This window comes from Enoplosus armatus, chromosome 9 (genome assembly GCF_043641665.1).
Source record: "Enoplosus armatus isolate fEnoArm2 chromosome 9, fEnoArm2.hap1, whole genome shotgun sequence".
Classification (NCBI taxonomy): Eukaryota; Metazoa; Chordata; class Actinopteri; order Centrarchiformes; family Enoplosidae; genus Enoplosus; species Enoplosus armatus.
Genome location: NC_092188.1, coordinates 294,573 through 315,427, shown reverse-complemented (window position 1 = coordinate 315,427; position 20,855 = coordinate 294,573). Strand labels below are relative to the sequence as shown.

The following is a 20,855-nucleotide window of genomic DNA, read 5'->3' as shown; positions in this document are numbered from 1 at the left end:
GGGCAGTCTGTTCCCACTAATGCCCCTCACCACTGGGTCTCAAACTGAGGTCTGGGACCTGCAGGGGTCCCTCAGATTGTTCCAGAGTCTCTGGAAGTCTCCTTAAGCAACATTTAAGACACCTTAAATAAGTTTTAAAATATTTTTAAAGGTCCTCCTCTGAGTGAATCTCATATATATTTAGTGTATTTCTTTTTTTTCCCGCTCCTCAGACCCCATGTTTTTTTCTTCTTGATGTGTGTAAAATGATGCACAGATTCTCGTTTCACATCCACTTAACAGAGGACTTCAGTTGAGTAGGCGGTCCTTCAATGTGGCCCAGGACACATTCACACTGCTAAAAGAATGTGGACACAAGCGACCCAGACTACCTCTAAACGTGGTCTGAGCGATCGAATCTCAATGCGTCTTGGATTCATTCACACCTGGCATTAAAGCTGTCCACTTGTGATCGGCTCACCCAGGACGGAGGTTAATACAAGGTGTGAACAGGGCCTTTTCTGACTTTATTCTTGCTTCTAAACTTTCCATTGAGGCACATTAAACATTAAAGCACGACATTTCACTCAACCTTGGAAATACTGTAGTAGTTTTGTCCCAACTCAAGGTCATCTACACAAAGAAACGTCCTCCGGTCCCAGTTATCATCCTGACCAGTTGGTGGTTGTAGAAAACAAAGAGGAAAAAACAACAGCATTGTTCCTGTTTTGTCGTGTTGTTATAAGTAGATGAGAATAATGTAACATCTGTTAATTTAAGCTGCCAAACTGGGTGATGTTGCAAGTTTAAACTTGGACAAGCAACACAAAGGTTAGATTTATACTTTGTATTTTCAAACAATATGTTTTAGTTTTAACATCGCAAGAGTAAAGCCTTTTAGGCTAGTGTTCACCCACACAGCCATCTCTACACTTCGTGTTAGCACTGGAGAAAATCCGGTAAATACCATCGACTGAAGACAGAAGTGGACATAGCCTCCGTGACGTCCCTCATTAGTTTGTGGACATTTTGAAGCCTCTAGTTTGGCATTTTAGCCGTTGCCATCTTGTTTTTTTGGAACCAGAAGTGACCATATTTGGACAAGAGGGTGCAACTGGGGATCTGAGAACCTGAGGACACTATGCAGGCCTACCTACACCTGCAGCCTGGCTGCTCCTGCCTCCTGGCTACACCGTGCAAAGTAGCTGCTAGTTAGCTTGTAAATGTACTCACTAGAAAAAGGAACAACCGACTCCTCGAGTGTCTTTTAGCACAACCGAACACCTCTGTCCTGATTGACAGGTCACAAGGTAGCCCCGCCCTCAAGCATACCCTGCGTTATTGTGTATTGGACTCTAAATGGGACCATACATTATTAAATGAACATCATGCTGTGTTGAAGAAGACTTCAAACTAGCGACTGAGACCATGAACTCATGAGGAAAATGTTTACTGACGTCATAAATCAAGTGAGAAGTCGGGTCATTTTCTCATAGACTTCTATACAATCGAACCAGTGGAGTCGCCCCCTGCTGGCCACTAGAAAGGATGCAGGTTCAAGGCACTTCAGCGTTGGCTTCACTTCTCACAACTGGAGGTTGGTGCTTAATAAGGTGCTTCCTTACACTTTCTCTCCTGGCCTTTTGATTTTGTAAACAGCAGGTAAGCAAAGGTGAGCTTGGTGATCAGTCACTATGCAGCAAAACTAGGTAGGAAAGTGTTGACTCTGACTTCAACAGAGGAACACATTGGAGTGTAGATGATACATATATATATAAATATATGTATGTATACGTATGTACAATATCAGTGCTGTTATTAATAGAAGTGTGACAGTTTATTATTGTTGTTTGTGCAGCAGCTGGACAGTTAATCTGTCACTGAGCTCTTCACTGCCAGCTCTGGCTCTCGTTTATGGCCCGAAAGCTACAGGCCCCGCCCCCGCGGCACGAGCTGTCCACGCGTCCTTTCTGAACTCTGATTGGCTACATTTGCCCAAACAGCCCGGATTCACCAATCGGAGAGCTCCACCCTCCAACAGATCGGCGTGTCCACACTCTGAGCACATGGTGCCCGGTGAGGAGTAACAGGACACCGGGACCCCCCCCCCCCACCGGTATAAAACTGACCTCCGACTGTTGACCGACGTAGAAACACTGAAGCTAATAACACGTTTATATTTGATTTCAATTCATGATCTGATTTATCTTAAATATCTGATTCAACTAATTAATATTAACATATTCGTATTAATTTCAGTTATCCTTTTATTTTCCGTCTAATTACAGTTACACCGTTACATTTTTTTATTTCACATATCTTCACCATCATCTTTGGTCATTGTGTAACTCTCAAAGTAGTCAGTACCAGTACCATCATGGTTCTGTCTCCGGTGAACAAGCTGAAAGTCCTGCAGCTGGTCTTCTCGGATCCCGGCAGGTCCTTCTACAGCAGCGGGGAGAAACTGTCCGGCTCCGTGCTGCTGGAGGCGGCTCAGCCCTGGAGGGTGACCGGCCTCAGGGTCACCGCCGCCGGCTGCGCCCGCGTGGAGCACCGCGGGGGGAAGAACCGCAAGAACCGCATCCAGGAGGTGGAGTACCTGAAGTACGAAGAGGAGCTGAGGCTGGAGGAGAAGCTCACTAAAGGTACAGAGGACGGGTTTACTTCAGTCTGTAGTTCTGACCGAAAGATCTGGTTAAAATAAAGAATAAAGTTACATGTGTCCATATATATATGGACACATGTAAGTATTTTCTTTATATAATTTTATTCTTTTTATATATATATATATATATATATATATATATATATATATATATATATATATCTTAAGAGTACTATATATGTTTAAATATATATTATTACAAACTGTGCTAATATGAAGCAGAAATATTAGTTTTGTGTATTTAATAATATTAATATGTATTCATTGGCATAGTTATTTCTAATAATCTTGTTGAATATAATGTGCAATACATATATTCTACATATATTTAACATGAACACACAATAATAATGAAGTCCTCCATCTTAACAAATCATTTTGTCTGTTATTGAGTCATAAACAACTTTCTGATCATCATTTGAAACTGTTTGAAATTAAAAAAAATATGATTTGTAATTTTTCTAGAATATCAGGAATCATTTTCTTTCTTGATTTCAGTTCAATAATTTGTCTGATTCTGACATTTCGTTTCCGAACATCCTTGATATTTGCTGGACAGACTGACAGACAGAAGTCTTACGAGACGATATAAAAAGTTTTTATTTATATTTCCGTCGCAGTCAGAAAGGAAGAAGACGTTTAGAGAGGATCAAGATAAAAAGTGTAAAAGTCTGAATGTGAACCAGGAAATTGATCATGTGTGTCAGCTGGACCTCTGCTCATTAACCCTTTGTGTTTGTCCTCAGACTCAGAGGGCTGCTTCCTGCTGCAGCCGGACAAAACGTACAGCTTCCAGTTCGGCTTCGAGCTGCCTGCAGCCGGGTGAGACTCTGTGATTGATTACAGCGGATCCACATCTCTGATCAGTTATTGATTATAGAGCTGATCACAGTCATTGATCCTGACGTGTCCTCTGGTCTGATTTCAGGCATCTGGTGTCGTCCTATAAGGGAAAGTTTGGTTACGTCCGTTACTATGTGCGGGCGAAGCTGGACAGGCCTTCCCAGCATGCTTTGCAGTGTGAGAGAGAGTTTGAGGTGGAAGAGCCGCTGGATGTCAACCGGCCCGACCTGCTGGTGCGAAAACACTTTAACACTTAAATTCTCAATCATTGACTGAGTCGTTGCAGAGTTTTAGGATCTTGCTGATTGAAGAGTGGCAGTTACGTCACCATGACGTGTCAGTAGGGCTGGGACAAATAATCGTCCCTGTCACGTAACTTTTCAGCATTAACAGCTCCAGGTACAAGTTACTCTACACGTTCAGGTTTTAGATAAAAACACAATAAATCAAATTGGTTCGTCACGTTTCAGGTGTTTCTGAGTTTGTTCATCATTTACACCAAAGAGATGTTTTCTACAAACTGATAGTTGACCCTTTGGAGGGCTAATAATGTCGCTCTTGTCTTTAAAATGATTATTATACAGATGAAGGGAAGGTGAGAAGTCTAACCTGGTCTAAGTTTGGCAGCATGGTGGTGCAGTGGTTAGCACGGGAGGTAGAGCGGCTTTGGGGTTCGATCCCCCCATCCACGTGTCAAAGTGTGCTTGAGAAAGACCCAGAACCCTAAGTTGCCCCCGATGGAGGCCAGCACCTTGCATGGCAGCTCGGTCACCATGTTGTGTGAATGACCTGATCTGTAAAGCGCTTTGGGAACCGTTAAAGGTCCCATGTTGTAGAAAGTAATATGTCTTGTTTGATTATAAAGCAGGTCGAGGTGATATCAAAACGCTCAGTCAACAGAGAAATGCACACAGTCTGTATTCAGAAACTTTAAACAAGCCGTCAGGACTTCTGTAAGGTTGTGATGTCACAACTATACCGTCACCGCCCTCAGCCACGCCCCCAGCAGGTCATCTGCTCCAATCACAGCACACCCACCCAGTACAGGGACGCTCATCCACTTGGTCTGAGTTACTTGACCACTCTACTCAGGACGGCACTCCAAGTGTTTGGAGGTTGTTCAGTTTGTCTAAAACGGCTTGTTTCAGAGAGACGGTGAACTGAGGGGCCGCATGAGGGGCCGGAAGAAGATGAATAAGGACTTTTTGAACTGTGAATCATGCAAAGCTGCTCTAGTGGAGCCCCAGAATAAAAAGATAGAACTGAAATGAGCAGAATATGGGACCTTTAAGGTTGAAAAGCACTATATAAGTGAAGTCCATTTGCCATTTAACCCCTCTGTCCTCCGTCAGGCTCCGGCTGCAGCCTCCAAACAGAAGAAGGTCACCTGTATGTTCATCCCTGACGGTCAGGTGTCCATCAGTGCTCAGATTGATAGGAAGGGATTCTGTGAGGGAGAAGACATCAACATCAACGCCAAGTTTGAGAACACCTGTTCACGAATCGTAGTCCCGAAGGCAGCCATCATCGCCAAACACTCATATGTGGCGGACGGACGCACCAAGGTGATGCACAGACACGAGTATGACTTCCTGTCTGATGCCAGGTTCTGGTCTCTGATCTCTGGCTTTTATTTTGTTCAGGTTTTGCGTCAGAAACTGTCAGCAGTTCGAGGAAACCACATCATCTCTGGCATGTGCGACATGTGGCAGGGGAAGACCATCAGGGTCCCCAAACTGAAGCCGTCACTACTCGGCTGTGACATCATCAAGGTGGACTACGCCCTCATGGTGAGTCATGTTGATGACATAAGCAAAGAGCGATACTAGAGGTCTTCATGGCTCCACAATACACCTGTGGAAAAAAACCTACCTGGACCTGATGTGCATAAGTTCATTTTCAAAAAGAAGAGACCAGATCCAAAAAAGGGGACCTGAGTACAATCAGACCTGGTCTGAAATAGGTCAGAGGGTAACTAGAGCCCAGGTGGATCCACTCAGGTATCAGACATGTTGTCATACAGACAGACCTGCAGATATACAACAGGACACCACCAGACCTGACTGAGTACAACTTGGACTGGGCCTGACTCAGGTCCTGGGTCTGGTCTAGTAGGGTTTTTCCATAGTGGGAATAAGTTATAATCTGATAAACAGAAAGTAGAAAATAAATAATTGGAAGTAAATGAACTAAAAATATGAATCCAGATAAAAGCTGAAACTATCAGAACAACTAAACTCAAAGTCAACAGTTATGAGATCAGATATTAACCTTCAGCTTCTCCTCCAGATCTACCTGCACATCCCTGGCAGTGAGAAACTGATCCTGGAGCTGCCTTTGGTCATCGGCACGATCCCGTTCAGCGGCGTCGGCAGCAGGACCAGCAGCATGAGTAGCCAGGCCGGATCCCTGAGCAGCCAGGCCGGATCCCTGAGCAGCTGGTCCTCCTTGCCCTCAGCCCCCCCCAGCTACAGTAACATTCACAGAGACCTGAGAGTGGACGGCCCCCTCACCCCGCTGCTCCACAACTACGATGGTGGGGAGGACGAGGACGACGAGGTGGGGCTTTTCATGAGAGCACCTGAACTGTACTACCCCCCTCCCCCCGCGTATAGCGAGGTGAGACCATCTAACATAAAGGTCCGGTTTGGTTCAGTCCATAGCAGCTGATTGTATTGATTAGCTCATCTCGTCTTAACCTTTATCATTATATTGTATTTGATGTCATCATAACATAAAACAAGACGAGATGAAATAAAATGGGATGAAATAAGATTAAATAAGACGAGAAGATAAACGTGATAAAGAAGAGATCGTTTGGTGTCGTCCATCCTCCACTTTTATAATTAAGTCTTCCTCTGTTGGTTGTCTTCAGGTCGATCACGGTGCCGTTAACCCTCCTGCAGTTGTTCAGGTCTTCTGAGGACGACTTCCTGTTTTCCTGTCAGTCACTCCACAGCGACTCCACAGTTTCCTATCAGCGACTCAACAGTGACTCAGCAGTCTCCTGTCAGTGACTCCACAGTTTCCTAGCAGCGACTCAACAGTGACTCAGCAGTCTCCTCTCAGTGACTCCACAGTTTCCTATCAGCGACTCAATAGTGACTCAGCAGTCTCCTGTCAGTGACACAACAGTGACTCCAGTTTCCTATCAGCGACTCAACAGTGACTCAGCAGTTTCCTAGCAGCGACTTAACAGTGACTCAGCAGTTTCCTGCCAGTGACTCCACAGTTTCCTATCAGCGACTCAACAGTGACTCAGCAGTCTCCTGTCAGTGACTCCACAGTTTCCTATCAGCGACTCAACAGTGACTCAGCAGTTTCTGGTCAGTGACTCAGCAGTTTTTGTCATCGACTCAGTTTACTGTCATTGACAGTGACTCAGCAGTTTCCTGTCAGTGACTCAGCAGTTTTTGTCATCGACTCAGTTTACTGTCATTGACAGTGACTCAGCAGTTTCCTGTCAGTGAGTCAGCAGTTTCCTGACAGTGACTCAGCAGTTTAAAGCGTTTTGTTGTGAAAAGTGTTTTTTGGTATTTGTTGTTACTCAGTCAAATGGGTGCTTTACTACCATAGTTACAGGAAGTTACTGTTGTATATATTATGTAAATAAGAGCAGATGTTTATTTTTTTACTCAATCAATAAATCAGTTTAACATGACTTTGCATCTTGCCAGTGTGTGATTACTTGACATGTGTTTATCATACAGCTACTTTACACAATAAACAAGAGCAAACAGGACATTATTACACCACCTCTGTAATCAACCGGCCATCAAAGACCACGATAACTGTAATAAAACCACTTAAGTAATTATGACGTCACGTCAATGTTTTTCACCAGGACTTAGTTCTTCAACAGTATTTGTTAAGGTTTTGCTGAAGCACTACGGAGACAGTGGAGAGGAAAAACTTCCATTAGGAGGCAGAAACCTCGAGCAGAACCAGACTGTAGGTGGGCGAGAGACAGAGACAGACAGAGAGAGAGAGCGAGAGACGGTGAGAGACAGAGAGAGAGAGACAGACAGTCAGACAGACACAGAGAGAGCCAGAGACAGACAGAGAGCGAGAGACAGACAGACAGACAGAGAGAGAGACAGAGTCAGACAGACAGAGAGAGAGCGAGAGACAGACAGAGAGAGAGAGACAGACAGTCAGACAGGCAGATGTGCATAGCAGCACCAGCAGTAGCCATAGCAGCTATAATTATAATAATAATGGATATGACTGATAATAATAGTTACAGCTGTAATAATAACTGAGATATGATTAATAATAGCAATAACAGCTTTAATAGTAACAGAACTACGACTAAACATAATAACTGTAGTGATGAGAGTCAGGCAGGCCCTTGGCAGCAGCACCCAGGCGTACCAGGACCACGATCCACAGGAACCTGCGAGACGACAAAGCACAAAGAAACTACAGGAAGATATAAAGTTAGTAACATGCATTGGAGGGACATGAATGTGTCAAGATGGGGAGGGAGAGGAGGAAAGCTCAGTGCATCATGGGAAGTCCCCCAGCAGTCTAGGCCTATAGCAGCATAACTAGGGGCTGGTCCAGGCAGGCCTGAGCCAGCCCTAACTATAAGCCTTATCAAAAAGCAAAGTTTTAAGCCTACTCTTAAAAGTAGAGAGTGTGTCTGCCTCCCGGACCCAAACTGGGAGCCGATTCCACAGGAGAGGAGCTTGATAGCTGAAGGCTCTGGCTCCTGTTCTGCTTTTGGAGACTCTAGGAACCACAAGCAACGGGTGGGGTAATAGGGTACTATGAGGTCTTTAAGATATGATGGTGCCTGACCAGTATTTTTCTGCATCTGTTTGAGACAGGATCTTCCTGATGTTTCAATGTTACGGAGGTGAAAGAAGGCAGTCCTTGTGGTATCTACTTTTACCTTGGTGAAGGGGGTGAATACTTTTACTTTAGTATAGGGTGTGGATACTTCTCATAGAACTGGACTTCCATAAACGGAGGTTTGGCTCAAGTGTGGTCCATTAAAACATCGTTGTTGATCAGTCTGTAGTTCAGGTCAGATGTCAACATTTAAATAGATGTGTTTCATCTTTTCTGACGTCTACAGGATGTTGTGTTCTGGTCATATTGAGTCTCTGGTTTTCAGGAAAGTTACTTTTTGTAAAGTCGTTTGTCAGCATTTTTGGAAATGAAGACATGCATATCATTTTATAGTAACTTGGTTCTCACTTTGAAAGTGACACCTTTGAACAATATTGTAACAATATTTTTAGACATTTTTGTTCGGTCCTCACTTCTTCAGAAGACATTTTTAAACTTCAGGTTTGATTTGGGTTTAAGTCAAGTTTAGAGTCCTCACTCAGTGTGTGTGTGTGTGTGTGTGTGTGTGTGTGTTGTATCAGCAGTGTAATCTGACTCTGTTGTTTACTCCGCCTGCAGCTGCTCACATCAGAGACTCTTCAGTCTGACATCTGACCTCTGACAACACATACAGTATATATATATATATATATATATATATACACACACACACATATATATATCACATAACATTAACATTACTGTAGCAGCTTAAACTAAAGTCATGATAATAATAATCTATAAACATATTGACCCTGATCACAGAAACACTCATCATGTTGCAGTTGGCCTCCATACCTCACATACACACCCTTCTTCATCTTCTGTTTTCCTCCACCAGCGTGACCAGCAGCCTGTCTTCACTCTCATTGGTGAGCAGTTGATCCTGGGCTGCGTGTGATTGGTTGAGGCCCGGCGGTCACTCGCTCAGAGAGTGATCAAGCGTCTGAGTCAGCGCCAGCACTCCTCTTTCTGTTCCTGCATTTAGACCGAGCGAGCTAATGCTAATGTAGATCAGCAGGAGTGGACTTCCTGGAAGAACATGAGACACATTCAGACAGATGGACGGACAGACGATCTGTGTTTATTTCTGGACATCCAACAGTACAGTTGACTGTAAATAAACGCAGCCCCAACATGATGAAACACTCTCAAATAATAATAAGCTTACACATATTTAAGTAAAAAAAACAGAGTAAGGCATCGTCTTGTAGTCAAAGCTCCACTAGCGCCCCCTGCAGAGTGCAGAGTTCATTACAGCCACAATCTGAACGCTGATGATATCTGTTCTTACGATGTTCGCCCTGATGGTGGTGCTAGAGGAAAGATCATGGAGTCAACAAAGTCTGGGTTTATCCTCTGAGGAGCAGGAAGGAGATCAGAGACATTTAACGACAATCTGAGCGGTTCAATGTTGACAGACATGCGTGTTTACATGCGTGTTTACCAGTGAACAGTGAAGGAACTGAAAACCGGGGTTTTAATTTACCCAAAAAAACAAAAACATTACAAACCAAGATGTTGATAATAACTGAGGTGGTAAACGCAACAAAAGTCAATATAACTCAATAATACACTGAAGGACACACAAGGAAACACATATAGTGGCTCAGCCAAACCAAATAACACAAAGGGTAAACAAGATGGACACCAACTACAACTAAATACAAAGAAAAACTAACTAAACCCAAATCCCCCCCATGACAAGGCAACACATGGTTTGGCCCGAGTCCTCAGCCCTCAGCCACGCCTCGACCAGGAAGGAACCTCCCCCAACAACCATGGTAAGTCAAAGACAAAGAAACAAATCATAATATATATATAGGGATTTCAAATCAAACAAACTGTGATGTTAATTATTTAAGTGTTGTTGACTGCCAATGAAATGAGCCTGTGCAGGTAACAAGACTAATGAGGTGAGAGAGTGTGAATTAGATCTTGTCACCATATGTGGCTGTGGCCATCACACTACCCCACCAACTGTTCGTCAGTGGGATGGTGTGAAACTGGAGAGCAAACCAAGTCATAAAAAACTGCATCATACTGTTCCAGGTTTCCCAGACCTCCATGAGACTCTTAAGAGGCGTGTCAACCAAGACAGCTCAACAATGTCCAGAGCCTACTGCATCTCAGGGAGAAACTCCTTCACACCTGGCACCTTGCCACTGAGGAGCTTCTTAACTACCAAGAGACCTCTGCCAGGGATATGGGCGAAGCTTGCCCTGAGTCTCCAAACTCTGCCTCCTCCACAGAGGATGTGTCGTTGGGATCAAGAGTTCCTCAAAGTGCTCTTTCCACCGCTCTACACCATCCCCAGTCAGAACTTCCTTGCGGCCAACTGAAAGTCCTTCTCCATAGCTTTCCCGAATTCCTCCCACACTCTGGTTTTTGCTTTGCTGACCACTGAAGCCGTAGCCCTTCTGGTGTCCTGGGATCTGTCTGCTGCTTCAGGAGACCCCTGGGCCAACCAAGCCCAAAAGGCCTCCTTCTTCAGCTTGATGGCTTCTTAGGTTCTTAGGTTGCCACCACGTCAGGCACCCACGACCTTCTGACCACAACTCCTAGCAAAGACTAGGCTTTGAATAGAGGCTTTGAACATGGAACTTTTGGATTCCACGTCCCCAACCTTCCCTGGGATGCTTGAAAAATTCTTCTGGAGGTGGGAGTAAAAGACCTTGCGGACAGAGCCAGACGCTTCCAGTTCAACCTCACTACAGGTTTGGGTTTACCAGGTCTGTCTGGCAGCCTCCCAGCCACCTGATCCAAGTCACCACCTGGTGGTGATCAGTTGACAGCTCTGCTCCTCTCTTCCCCTGAGTGTCCAAGACAAACAGCCGCAGATCTGAACATACAACCACAAATTCGATCATTGATCTTTGGCTTAAGGTGTTCTGGTACCAGGTACACTCATGAATCACCCTGGAACATGGTATTTGTTATGTATGGAATATTCAGCCATTAACTATAATCATTGGAATCACAAAGTTGAAAGTAAACTGGATGCCAGTAATAGATTCGTCAGTCCTCTAATCTGCCCAGAGACACCATGGTGCAGGATTCTGATTGGCTGAAACAGTTCCAGTACTCTTTCACTCTTTCAAGAAAGTTAAAGTAAAGAGGCGGAGTGAAACAGCAGGAAACAGACGAATAAAAAACAGGCTTCATCAGGCTCAATCGATAGATTCCTGATAATCCGATTAAAATATTTGTCATCCAGCTGACGTTTGTCTCTCTGTTCTTCCACCAGGTAACAAGTTTAGGTAACAAACATTTTTTCTGAAGAGCCAACAGTCTGCAGGATTTCACCTGAGCAGGTGAGGTCACCGATGAGCTCCGCCCCATTACCTACCATGATGTCACACTGAATGATTCAATATGAGTTTCATGTCTGTGTTGAGATCTGACTGAGTTAGGACTTTGTTGCTCGTCACATCTCACCTTGAATGAATAATGCTCACCGAACACAAGCCATATAATATATAACTTCTGGGCCCTCTGCACATGCTCAGTAGTGTCTTCCACTTGATCTATGGACTTTACGTTGAGACGTCACAAACTTTAAAATCTGTTCTCTAGGCTCTGTGCAAGGTTACACATACAAAACCTTCATGGATTATGAAACCATAACACAAACAGTCAAAACTGAGCTTATTTGCAGTTGGAGGCGTCCTGTCAGCAGTTTCACTGGCGTCTCTTTTATAATTGAGGTTTTTGGAGAAAAACATTTTTAGGATTTTTTAGTTGCAGTAACCACTGCGACAATTTACATTTGTTTGAAAGCTGGACTTTTACTTATATTTTCTACACTGTAAATGGTAAATGATCTCACTTATATAGAAGGTTTTTCAACCTTCACAGCTCCCAAAGCTAAAGCTTCACTCACATATTCACACACCAATGGCGACCGAGCTGCCATGCAAGGTCTCCATCGGGAGCAACTTAGGGTTTAATGTTTAGTGTCTTGTTCAAGAACACTTCGACATGACAGGGGCAGCCGGGGATCGAACCCCCCACTGTGCTAACCACTGCGCCACCATGCCGCCCAGTATTATTACTTTCCAAATTAACTTATTTCTACAGTGTTAGGAGTTCTGTTTTACACACTGGCTACTACTTTTACTGAAGTACGTGATTGAGTACAACAATGTTAAAAACGTCAATTTCTTTTGTTGTATTATTTTTATTGATTCTGAATTTTGCTAAATTATTTGGTTCTGTTCATCAACTCATGTTACCACATGTTATATTGTTAACTTGTTATAAGGTTACATTATTGACACGTTAACACGTTACATTATTGACACAGGTTAACACGTCATATTGAAACATGTTAACATGTTATATTGAAACATGTTAACACGTTATATTGAAACATGTTAACACGTTATATTGCTGACATGTTATATTGTTGACACGTTATATTGAAACATGTTAACACATGTTATATTGCTGACATGTTATATTGAAACACGTTAACACGTTATATTGTTGACACGTTATGTTGAAACATGTTAACACGTTATATTGCTGACATGTTATATTGAAACACGTTAACACGTGATATTGTTGACATGTTATATTGAAACATGTTAACATGCCATATTGCTGACATGTTATATTGAAACATGTTAACATGCTATATTGCTGACATGTTATATTGAAACATGTTAACACATTATATTGAAATATGTTAACACGTTATATTGAAATATGTTAACACGTTATATTGTTGACACGTTATGTTGAAACATGTTAACACGTTATATTGCTGACATGTTATATTGAAACATGTTAACACGTTATATTATTGACATGTTATATTGTTGACATGTTATATTGAAACATGTTAACACATTATATTGCTGACATGTTATATTGAAACATGTTAACATGCTATATTGCTGACATGTTATATTGAAACATGTTAACACGTTATATTGTTGACATGTTATATTGTTGACATGTTATATTGAAACATGTTAACACATTATACTGCTGACATGTTATATTGAAACATGTTAACATGCTATATTGCTGACATGTTATATTGAAACATGTTAACACGTTATATTGTTGACATGTTATATTGTTGACATGTTATATTGAAACATGTTAACACATTATATTGCTGACATGTTATATTGAAACATGTTAACACGTGATATTGTTGACATGTTATATTGAAACATGTTAACATGCTATATTGCTGACATGTTATATTGAAACATGTTAACACATAATATTGAAACTTGCTAACACGTTATATTGAAATATGTTAACACGTTATATTGTTGACACGTTATGTTGAAACATGTTAACACGTTATATTGCTGACATGTTATATTGAAACATGTTAACACGTGATATTGTTGACATGTTATATTGAAACATGTTAACACGTTATATTGCTGACATGTTATATCGAAACATGTTAACACGTGATATTGTTGACATGTTATATTGAAACATGTTAACATGCTATATTGCTGACATGTTATATTGAAACATGTTAACACGTTATATTGAAACTTGTTAACACGTTATTGTTGACATGTTATATTGAAACATGTTAACACATGTTGTATTGTTGACACGTTATATTGAAACATGTTAACACATGTTGGATTGGTGACACATTATATTGAAACATGTTAACACATGTATTGTTGACACGTTATATTGAAACATGTTAACACATGTATTGTTGACAGGTTATATTGAAACATGTTAACACGTTATATTGCTGACATGTTATATTGAAACATGTTAACACGTTATATTATTGACATGTTATATTGTTGACATGTTATATTGAAACATGTTAACACATTATATTGCTGACATGTTATATTGAAACATGTTAACATGCTATATTGCTGACATGTTATATTGAAACATGTTAACACGTTATATTGTTGACATGTTATATTGTTGACATGTTATATTGAAACATGTTAACACATTATATTGCTGACATGTTATATTGAAACATGTTAACATGCTATATTGCTGACATGTTATATTGAAACATGTTAACACGTTATATTGTTGACATGTTATATTGTTGACATGTTATATTGAAACATGTTAACACATTATATTGCTGACATGTTATATTGAAACATGTTAACACGTGATATTGTTGACATGTTATATTGAAACATGTTAACATGCTATATTGCTGACATGTCATATTGAAACATGTTAACACATAATATTGAAACTTGCTAACACGTTATATTGAAATATGTTAACACGTTATATTGTTGACACGTTATGTTGAAACATGTTAACACGTTATATTGCTGACATGTTATATTGAAACATGTTAACACGTGATATTGTTGACATGTTATATTGAAACATGTTAACACGTTATATTGCTGACATGTTATATCGAAACATGTTAACACGTGATATTGTTGACATGTTATATTGAAACATGTTAACATGCTATATTGCTGACATGTTATATTGAAACATGTTAACACGTTATATTGAAACTTGTTAACACGTTATTGTTGACATGTTATATTGAAACATGTTAACACATGTTGTATTGTTGACACGTTATATTGAAACATGTCAACACATGTTGGATTGGTGACACATTATATTGAAACATGTTAACACATGTATTGTTGACACGTTATATTGAAACATGTTAACACATGTATTGTTGACAGGTTATATTGAAACATGTTAACACGTTATATTGTTGACACGTTATTTTGAAATATGTTAACATGTTATATTGAAACATGTTAACACGTTATATTGCTGACACGTTACATTGAAACATGTTAACACGTTATATTGTTGACATGTTATATTGAAATATGTTAACATGTTATATTGAAACATGTTAACACGTTATATTGCTGACATATATTGAAACATGTTAACACGTTATATTGCTGACATGTTATATTGAAACATGTTAACACGTTATATTGTTGAAATGTTATATTGAAAAATGTTAACATGCTATATTGCGGACATGTTATATTGAAACATGTTAACACGTTATATTGAAACTTGTTAACACGTTATATTGAAATATGTTAACACGTTATATTGTTGACATGTTGTATTGAAACATGATAACACACGTTGTATTGTTGACACGTTATATTGAAACATGTTAACACGTTATATTGCTGACATGTTATATTGAAACATGTTAACACGTTATATTGAAACATGTTAACACATGTTGTATTGTTGACACGTTATATTGAAACATGTTAACACGTTATATTGAAACATGTTAACACATGTATTGTTGACAGGTTATATTGAAACATGTTAACACGTTATATTGCTGACATATATTGAAACATGTTAACACGTTATATTGTTGACACGTTATCTTGAAATATGTTAACATGTTATATTGAAACATGTTAACACATTATATTGTTGACAGCTTATATTGAAATATGTTAACACATTATATTGCTGACATGTTTAAACATGTTAACAGGTTATATTGTTGACAGGTTATATTGAAATATGTTAACACGTTATATTGAAACATGTTAACACGTTGTATTGTTGACAGGTTATATTGAAATATGTTAACACGTTATATTGAAACATGTTAACACGTATTGTTGACAGGTTATATTGAAACATGTTAACACGTTATATTGCTGACATATATTGAAACATGTTAACACGTTATATTGTTGACGCGTTATATTGAAATATGTTAACACGTTATATTGTTGACATATATTGAAACATGTTAGCACGTTATATTGTTGACAGATTATATTGTTGACTGGTTATATTGAAATATGTTAACACGTTATATTGAAACATGTTAACATGTTATATTGCTGACATGTTATATTGAAATATGTTAACATGTTATATTGAAACATGTTAACACGTTATATTGCTGACATATATTGAAACATGTTAACACGTTATATTGCTGACATATTGGAACATGTTAACACGTTATAATGCTGACATGTTATATTGAAACATGTTAACACATGTGATATTGATGACATGTTATATTGAAACATGTTAACATGCTATATTGCGGACATGTTATATTGACACATGTTAACACGTTATATTGAAACTTGTTAACACGTTATATTGAAACATGTTAACACGTTATATTGTTGACACGTTATATTGAAATATGTTAACATGTTATATTAAAACATGTTAACACGTTATATTGTTGACAGGTTATATTGAAATATGTTAACAAATTATATTGCTGACATATGTTGAAACATGTTAACACGTTATATTGTTGACATGTTATATTGCTGACATGTTATATTGAAACATGTTAACACGTTATATTGTTGACATGTTATATTGAAACATGTTAACACGTTATATTGAAACATGTTAACACATGTATTGTTGACACATTATATTGAAACATGTTAACACATGTATTGTTGACAGGTTATATTGAAACATGTTAACACGTTATATTGCTGACATACTGAAACATGTTAACACGTTATATTGTTGACACGTTATTTTGAAATATGTTAACACGTTATATTGAAACATGTTAACACGTTATATTGCTGACATGTTATATTGAAACATGTTAACACGTTATATTGTTGACATGTTATATTGCTGACATGTTATATTGAAACATGTTAACACGTTATATTGAAACATGTTAACACATGTTGTATTGTTGACACATTATATTGAAACATGTTAACACATGTATTGTTGACACATTTTATTGAAACATGTTAACACGTTATATTGCTGACATATTGAAACATGTTAACACGTTATATTGAAACATGTTAACACGTTGTATTGTTGACAGGTTATATTGAAACATGTTAACACGTTATATTGCTGACATATATTGAAACATGTTAACACGTTATATTGTTGACGCGTTATATTGAAATATGTTAACACGTTATATTGCTGACATATATTGAAACATGTTAGCACGTTATATTAAAACATGTTAACACGTGATATTGCTGACATGTTATATTGAAACATGTTAACATGCTATATTGCGGACATGTTATATTGACACATGTTAACACGTTATATTGAAACTTGTTAACACGTTATATTGAAATATGTTAACACGTTATATTGAAACTTGTTAACACGTTATATTGAAATATGTTAACACGTTATATTGTTGACATGTTATATTAAAACATGTTAACACGTCATATTGTTGACAGGTTATATTGAAACATGTTAACACGTTATATTGTTGACACGTTATATTGAAATATGTTAACATGTTATATTAAAACATGTTAACACGTCATATTGTTGACAGGTTATATTGAAATATGTTAACACGTTATATTGAAACATGTTAACACTTTATATTGCTGACATATATTGAAACATGTTAACACGTTATGTTGTTGACATGTTATATTGAAACATGTTAACACGTTATATTGAAACATGTTAACACATGTTGTATTGTTGACACATTATATTGAAACATGTTAACACATGTATTGTTGACAGGTTATATTGAAACATGTTAACACGTTATATTGCTGACATATATTGAAACATGTTAACACGTTATATTGTTGACGCGTTATATTGAAACATGTTAACACGTTATATTGAGACATGTTAATACGTTTTATTGTTGACGCGTTATATTGAAACATGTTAACACGTTATATTGCTGACATGTTATATTGAAACATGTTAACACGTTATATTGCTGAGATGTTATATTGAAACATGTTAACACGTTATATTGTTGACATGTTATATTGAAACATGTTAACACGTTATATTGAAACATGTTAACACATGTTGTATTGTTGACACATATTGAAACATGTTAATACATGTATTGTTGACAGGTTATATTGAAACATGTTAACACGTTATATTGCTGACATATTGAAACATGTTAACACGTTATATTGTTGACACGTTATTTTGAAATATGTTAACATGTTATATTGAAACATGTTAACACGTTATATTGCTGACATGTTATATTGCTGACATGTTATATTGAAACATGTTAACACGTTATATTGAAACATGTTAACACATGTTGTATTGTTGACACATTATATTGAAACATGTTAACACATGTATTGTTGACAGGTTATATTGAAACATGTTAACACGTTATATTGAAACTTGTTAACACGTTATATTGAAATATGTTAACACGTTATATTGAAACTTGTTAACACGTTATATTGTTGACATGTTATATTGAAACATGTTAACACGTTATATTGCTGACATGTTATATTGAAACATGTTAACACGTTATATTGCTGAGATGTTATTTTGAAATATGTTAACATGTTATATTGTTGACACGTTATTTTGAAATATGTTAACATGTTATATTGAAACATGTTAACACGTTATATTGAAATATGTTAACACGTTATATTGAAACTTGTTAACACGTTATATTGTTGACATGTTATATTGAAACATGTTAACACGTTATATTGCTGACATATTGAAACATGTTAACACGTTATATTGTTGACACGTTATTTTGAAATATGTTAACATGTTATATTGAAACATGTTAACACGTTATATTGCTGACATGTTATATTGAAACATGTTAACACGTTATATTGTTGACATGTTATATTGCTGACATGTTATATTGAAACATGTTAACACGTTATATTGAAACATGTTAACACATGTTGTATTGTTGACACATTATATTGAAACATGTTAACACATGTATTGCGGACATGTTATATTGACACATGTTAACACGTTATATTGAAACTTGTTAACACGTTATATTGAAATATGTTAACACGTTATATTGAAACTTGTTAACACGTTATATTGAAATATGTTAACACGTTATATTGTTGACATGTTATATTAAAACATGTTAACACGTCATATTGTTGACAGGTTATATTGAAACATGTTAACACGTTATATTGTTGACACGTTATATTGAAATATGTTAACATGTTATATTAAAACATGTTAACACGTCATATTGTTGACAGGTTATATTGAAATATGTTAACACGTTATATTGAAACATGTTAACACGTTATATTGCTGACATATATTGAAACATGTTAACACGTTATGTTGTTGACATGTTATATTGAAACATGTTAACACATTATATTGTTGACATGTTATATTGAAACATGTTAACACGTTATATTGACACATGTTAACACATGTTGTATTGTTGACGCGTTATATTGAAACATGTTAACACGTTATATTGAGACATGTTAATACGTTTTATTGTTGACGCGTTATATTGAAACATGTTAACACGTTATATTGTTGACATGTTATATTGAAACATGTTAACACGTTATATTGCTGACATGTTATATTGAAACATGTTAACACGTTATATTGCTGAGATGTTATATTGAAACATGTTAACACGTTATATTGTTGACATGTTATATTGAAACATGTTAACACGTTATATTGAAACATGTTAACACATGTTGTATTGTTGACACATATTGAAACATGTTAACACATGTATTGTTGACAGGTTATATTGAAACATGTTAACACGTTATATTGCTGACATATTGAAACATGTTAACACGTTATATTGTTGACACGTTATTTTGAAATATATTAACATGTTATATTGAAACATGTTAACACGTTATATTGCTGACATGTTATATTGCAACATGTTAACACGTTATATTGCTGACATGTTATATTGAAACATGTTAACACGTTATATTGTTGACACGTTACATTGAAACATGTTAACACGTTATATTGCTGACATATATTGAAACATGTTAACACGTGATATTGTTGACATGTTATATTGAAACATGTTAACATGCTATATTGCGGACATGTTATATTGAAACATGTTAACACGTTATATTGAAACTTGTTAACACGTTATATTGAAATATGTTAACACGTTATATTGTTGACATGTTATATTGAAACATGTTAACACGTTATATTGCTGACATGTTATATTGAAAAATGTTAACACGTTATATTGAAACATGTTAACACATGTTGTATTGTTGACACGTTATATTGAAACATGTTAACACGTTATATTGAAACATGTTAACACGTATTGTTGACAGGTTATATTGAAACATGTTAACATGTTATATTGCTGACATATATTGAAACATGTTAACACGTTATATTGTTGACGCGTTATATTGAAACATGTTAACACATTATATTGAGACATGTTAATACGTTTTATTGTTGACGCGTTATATTGAAATATGTTAACACGTTATATTGTTGACAGGTTATATTGAAACATGTTAACACGTTGTATTGTTGACACATTATATTGAAACATGTTAGCACGTTATATTGCTGAGATGTTATATTGAAACATGTTAACACGTTATATTGTTGACATGTTATATTGAAACATGTTAACACATGTATTGTTGACAGGTTATATTGAAACATGTTAACACGTTATATTGCTGACATATATTGAAACATGTTAACACGTTATATTGTTGACGCGTTATATTGAAACATGTTAACA

At 37.3% G+C, this 20,855-nt stretch overlaps 1 protein-coding gene across 1 annotated transcript; it reads left to right on the top strand.

Moving 5' to 3' along the window:
• The first annotated feature begins 2,356 nt into the window (after positions 1–2,356).
• On the top strand, positions 2,357–7,148 carry LOC139290328 (thioredoxin-interacting protein-like). Its single transcript, XM_070912069.1, has 7 exons — positions 2,357–2,624; positions 3,391–3,466; positions 3,573–3,720; positions 4,840–5,052; positions 5,131–5,277; positions 5,777–6,106; positions 6,363–7,148. The coding sequence occupies exons 1-7, from the start codon at positions 2,357–2,359 to the stop codon at positions 6,408–6,410; spliced, it is 1,230 nt and encodes a 409-aa protein (XP_070768170.1). The 3' UTR covers positions 6,411–7,148.
• The last annotated feature ends 13,707 nt before the right edge of the window (positions 7,149–20,855 follow it).

What these genes read in the sequence shown, in the direction of transcription:
- LOC139290328 (XM_070912069.1), top strand. Translation starts at nt 2,357, where the DNA reads ATGGTTCTGTCTCCGGTGAACAAGCTGAAAGTCCTGCAGCTGGTCTTC. An exon ending in GGAGGAGAAGCTCACTAAAG is followed by an intron (nt 2,625 to 3,390) that starts GTACAGAGGACG and finishes GTTTGTCCTCAG; the next exon opens with ACTCAGAGGGCTGCTTCCTG. An exon ending in TCAACCGGCCCGACCTGCTG is followed by an intron (nt 3,721 to 4,839) that starts GTGCGAAAACAC and finishes GTCCTCCGTCAG; the next exon opens with GCTCCGGCTGCAGCCTCCAA.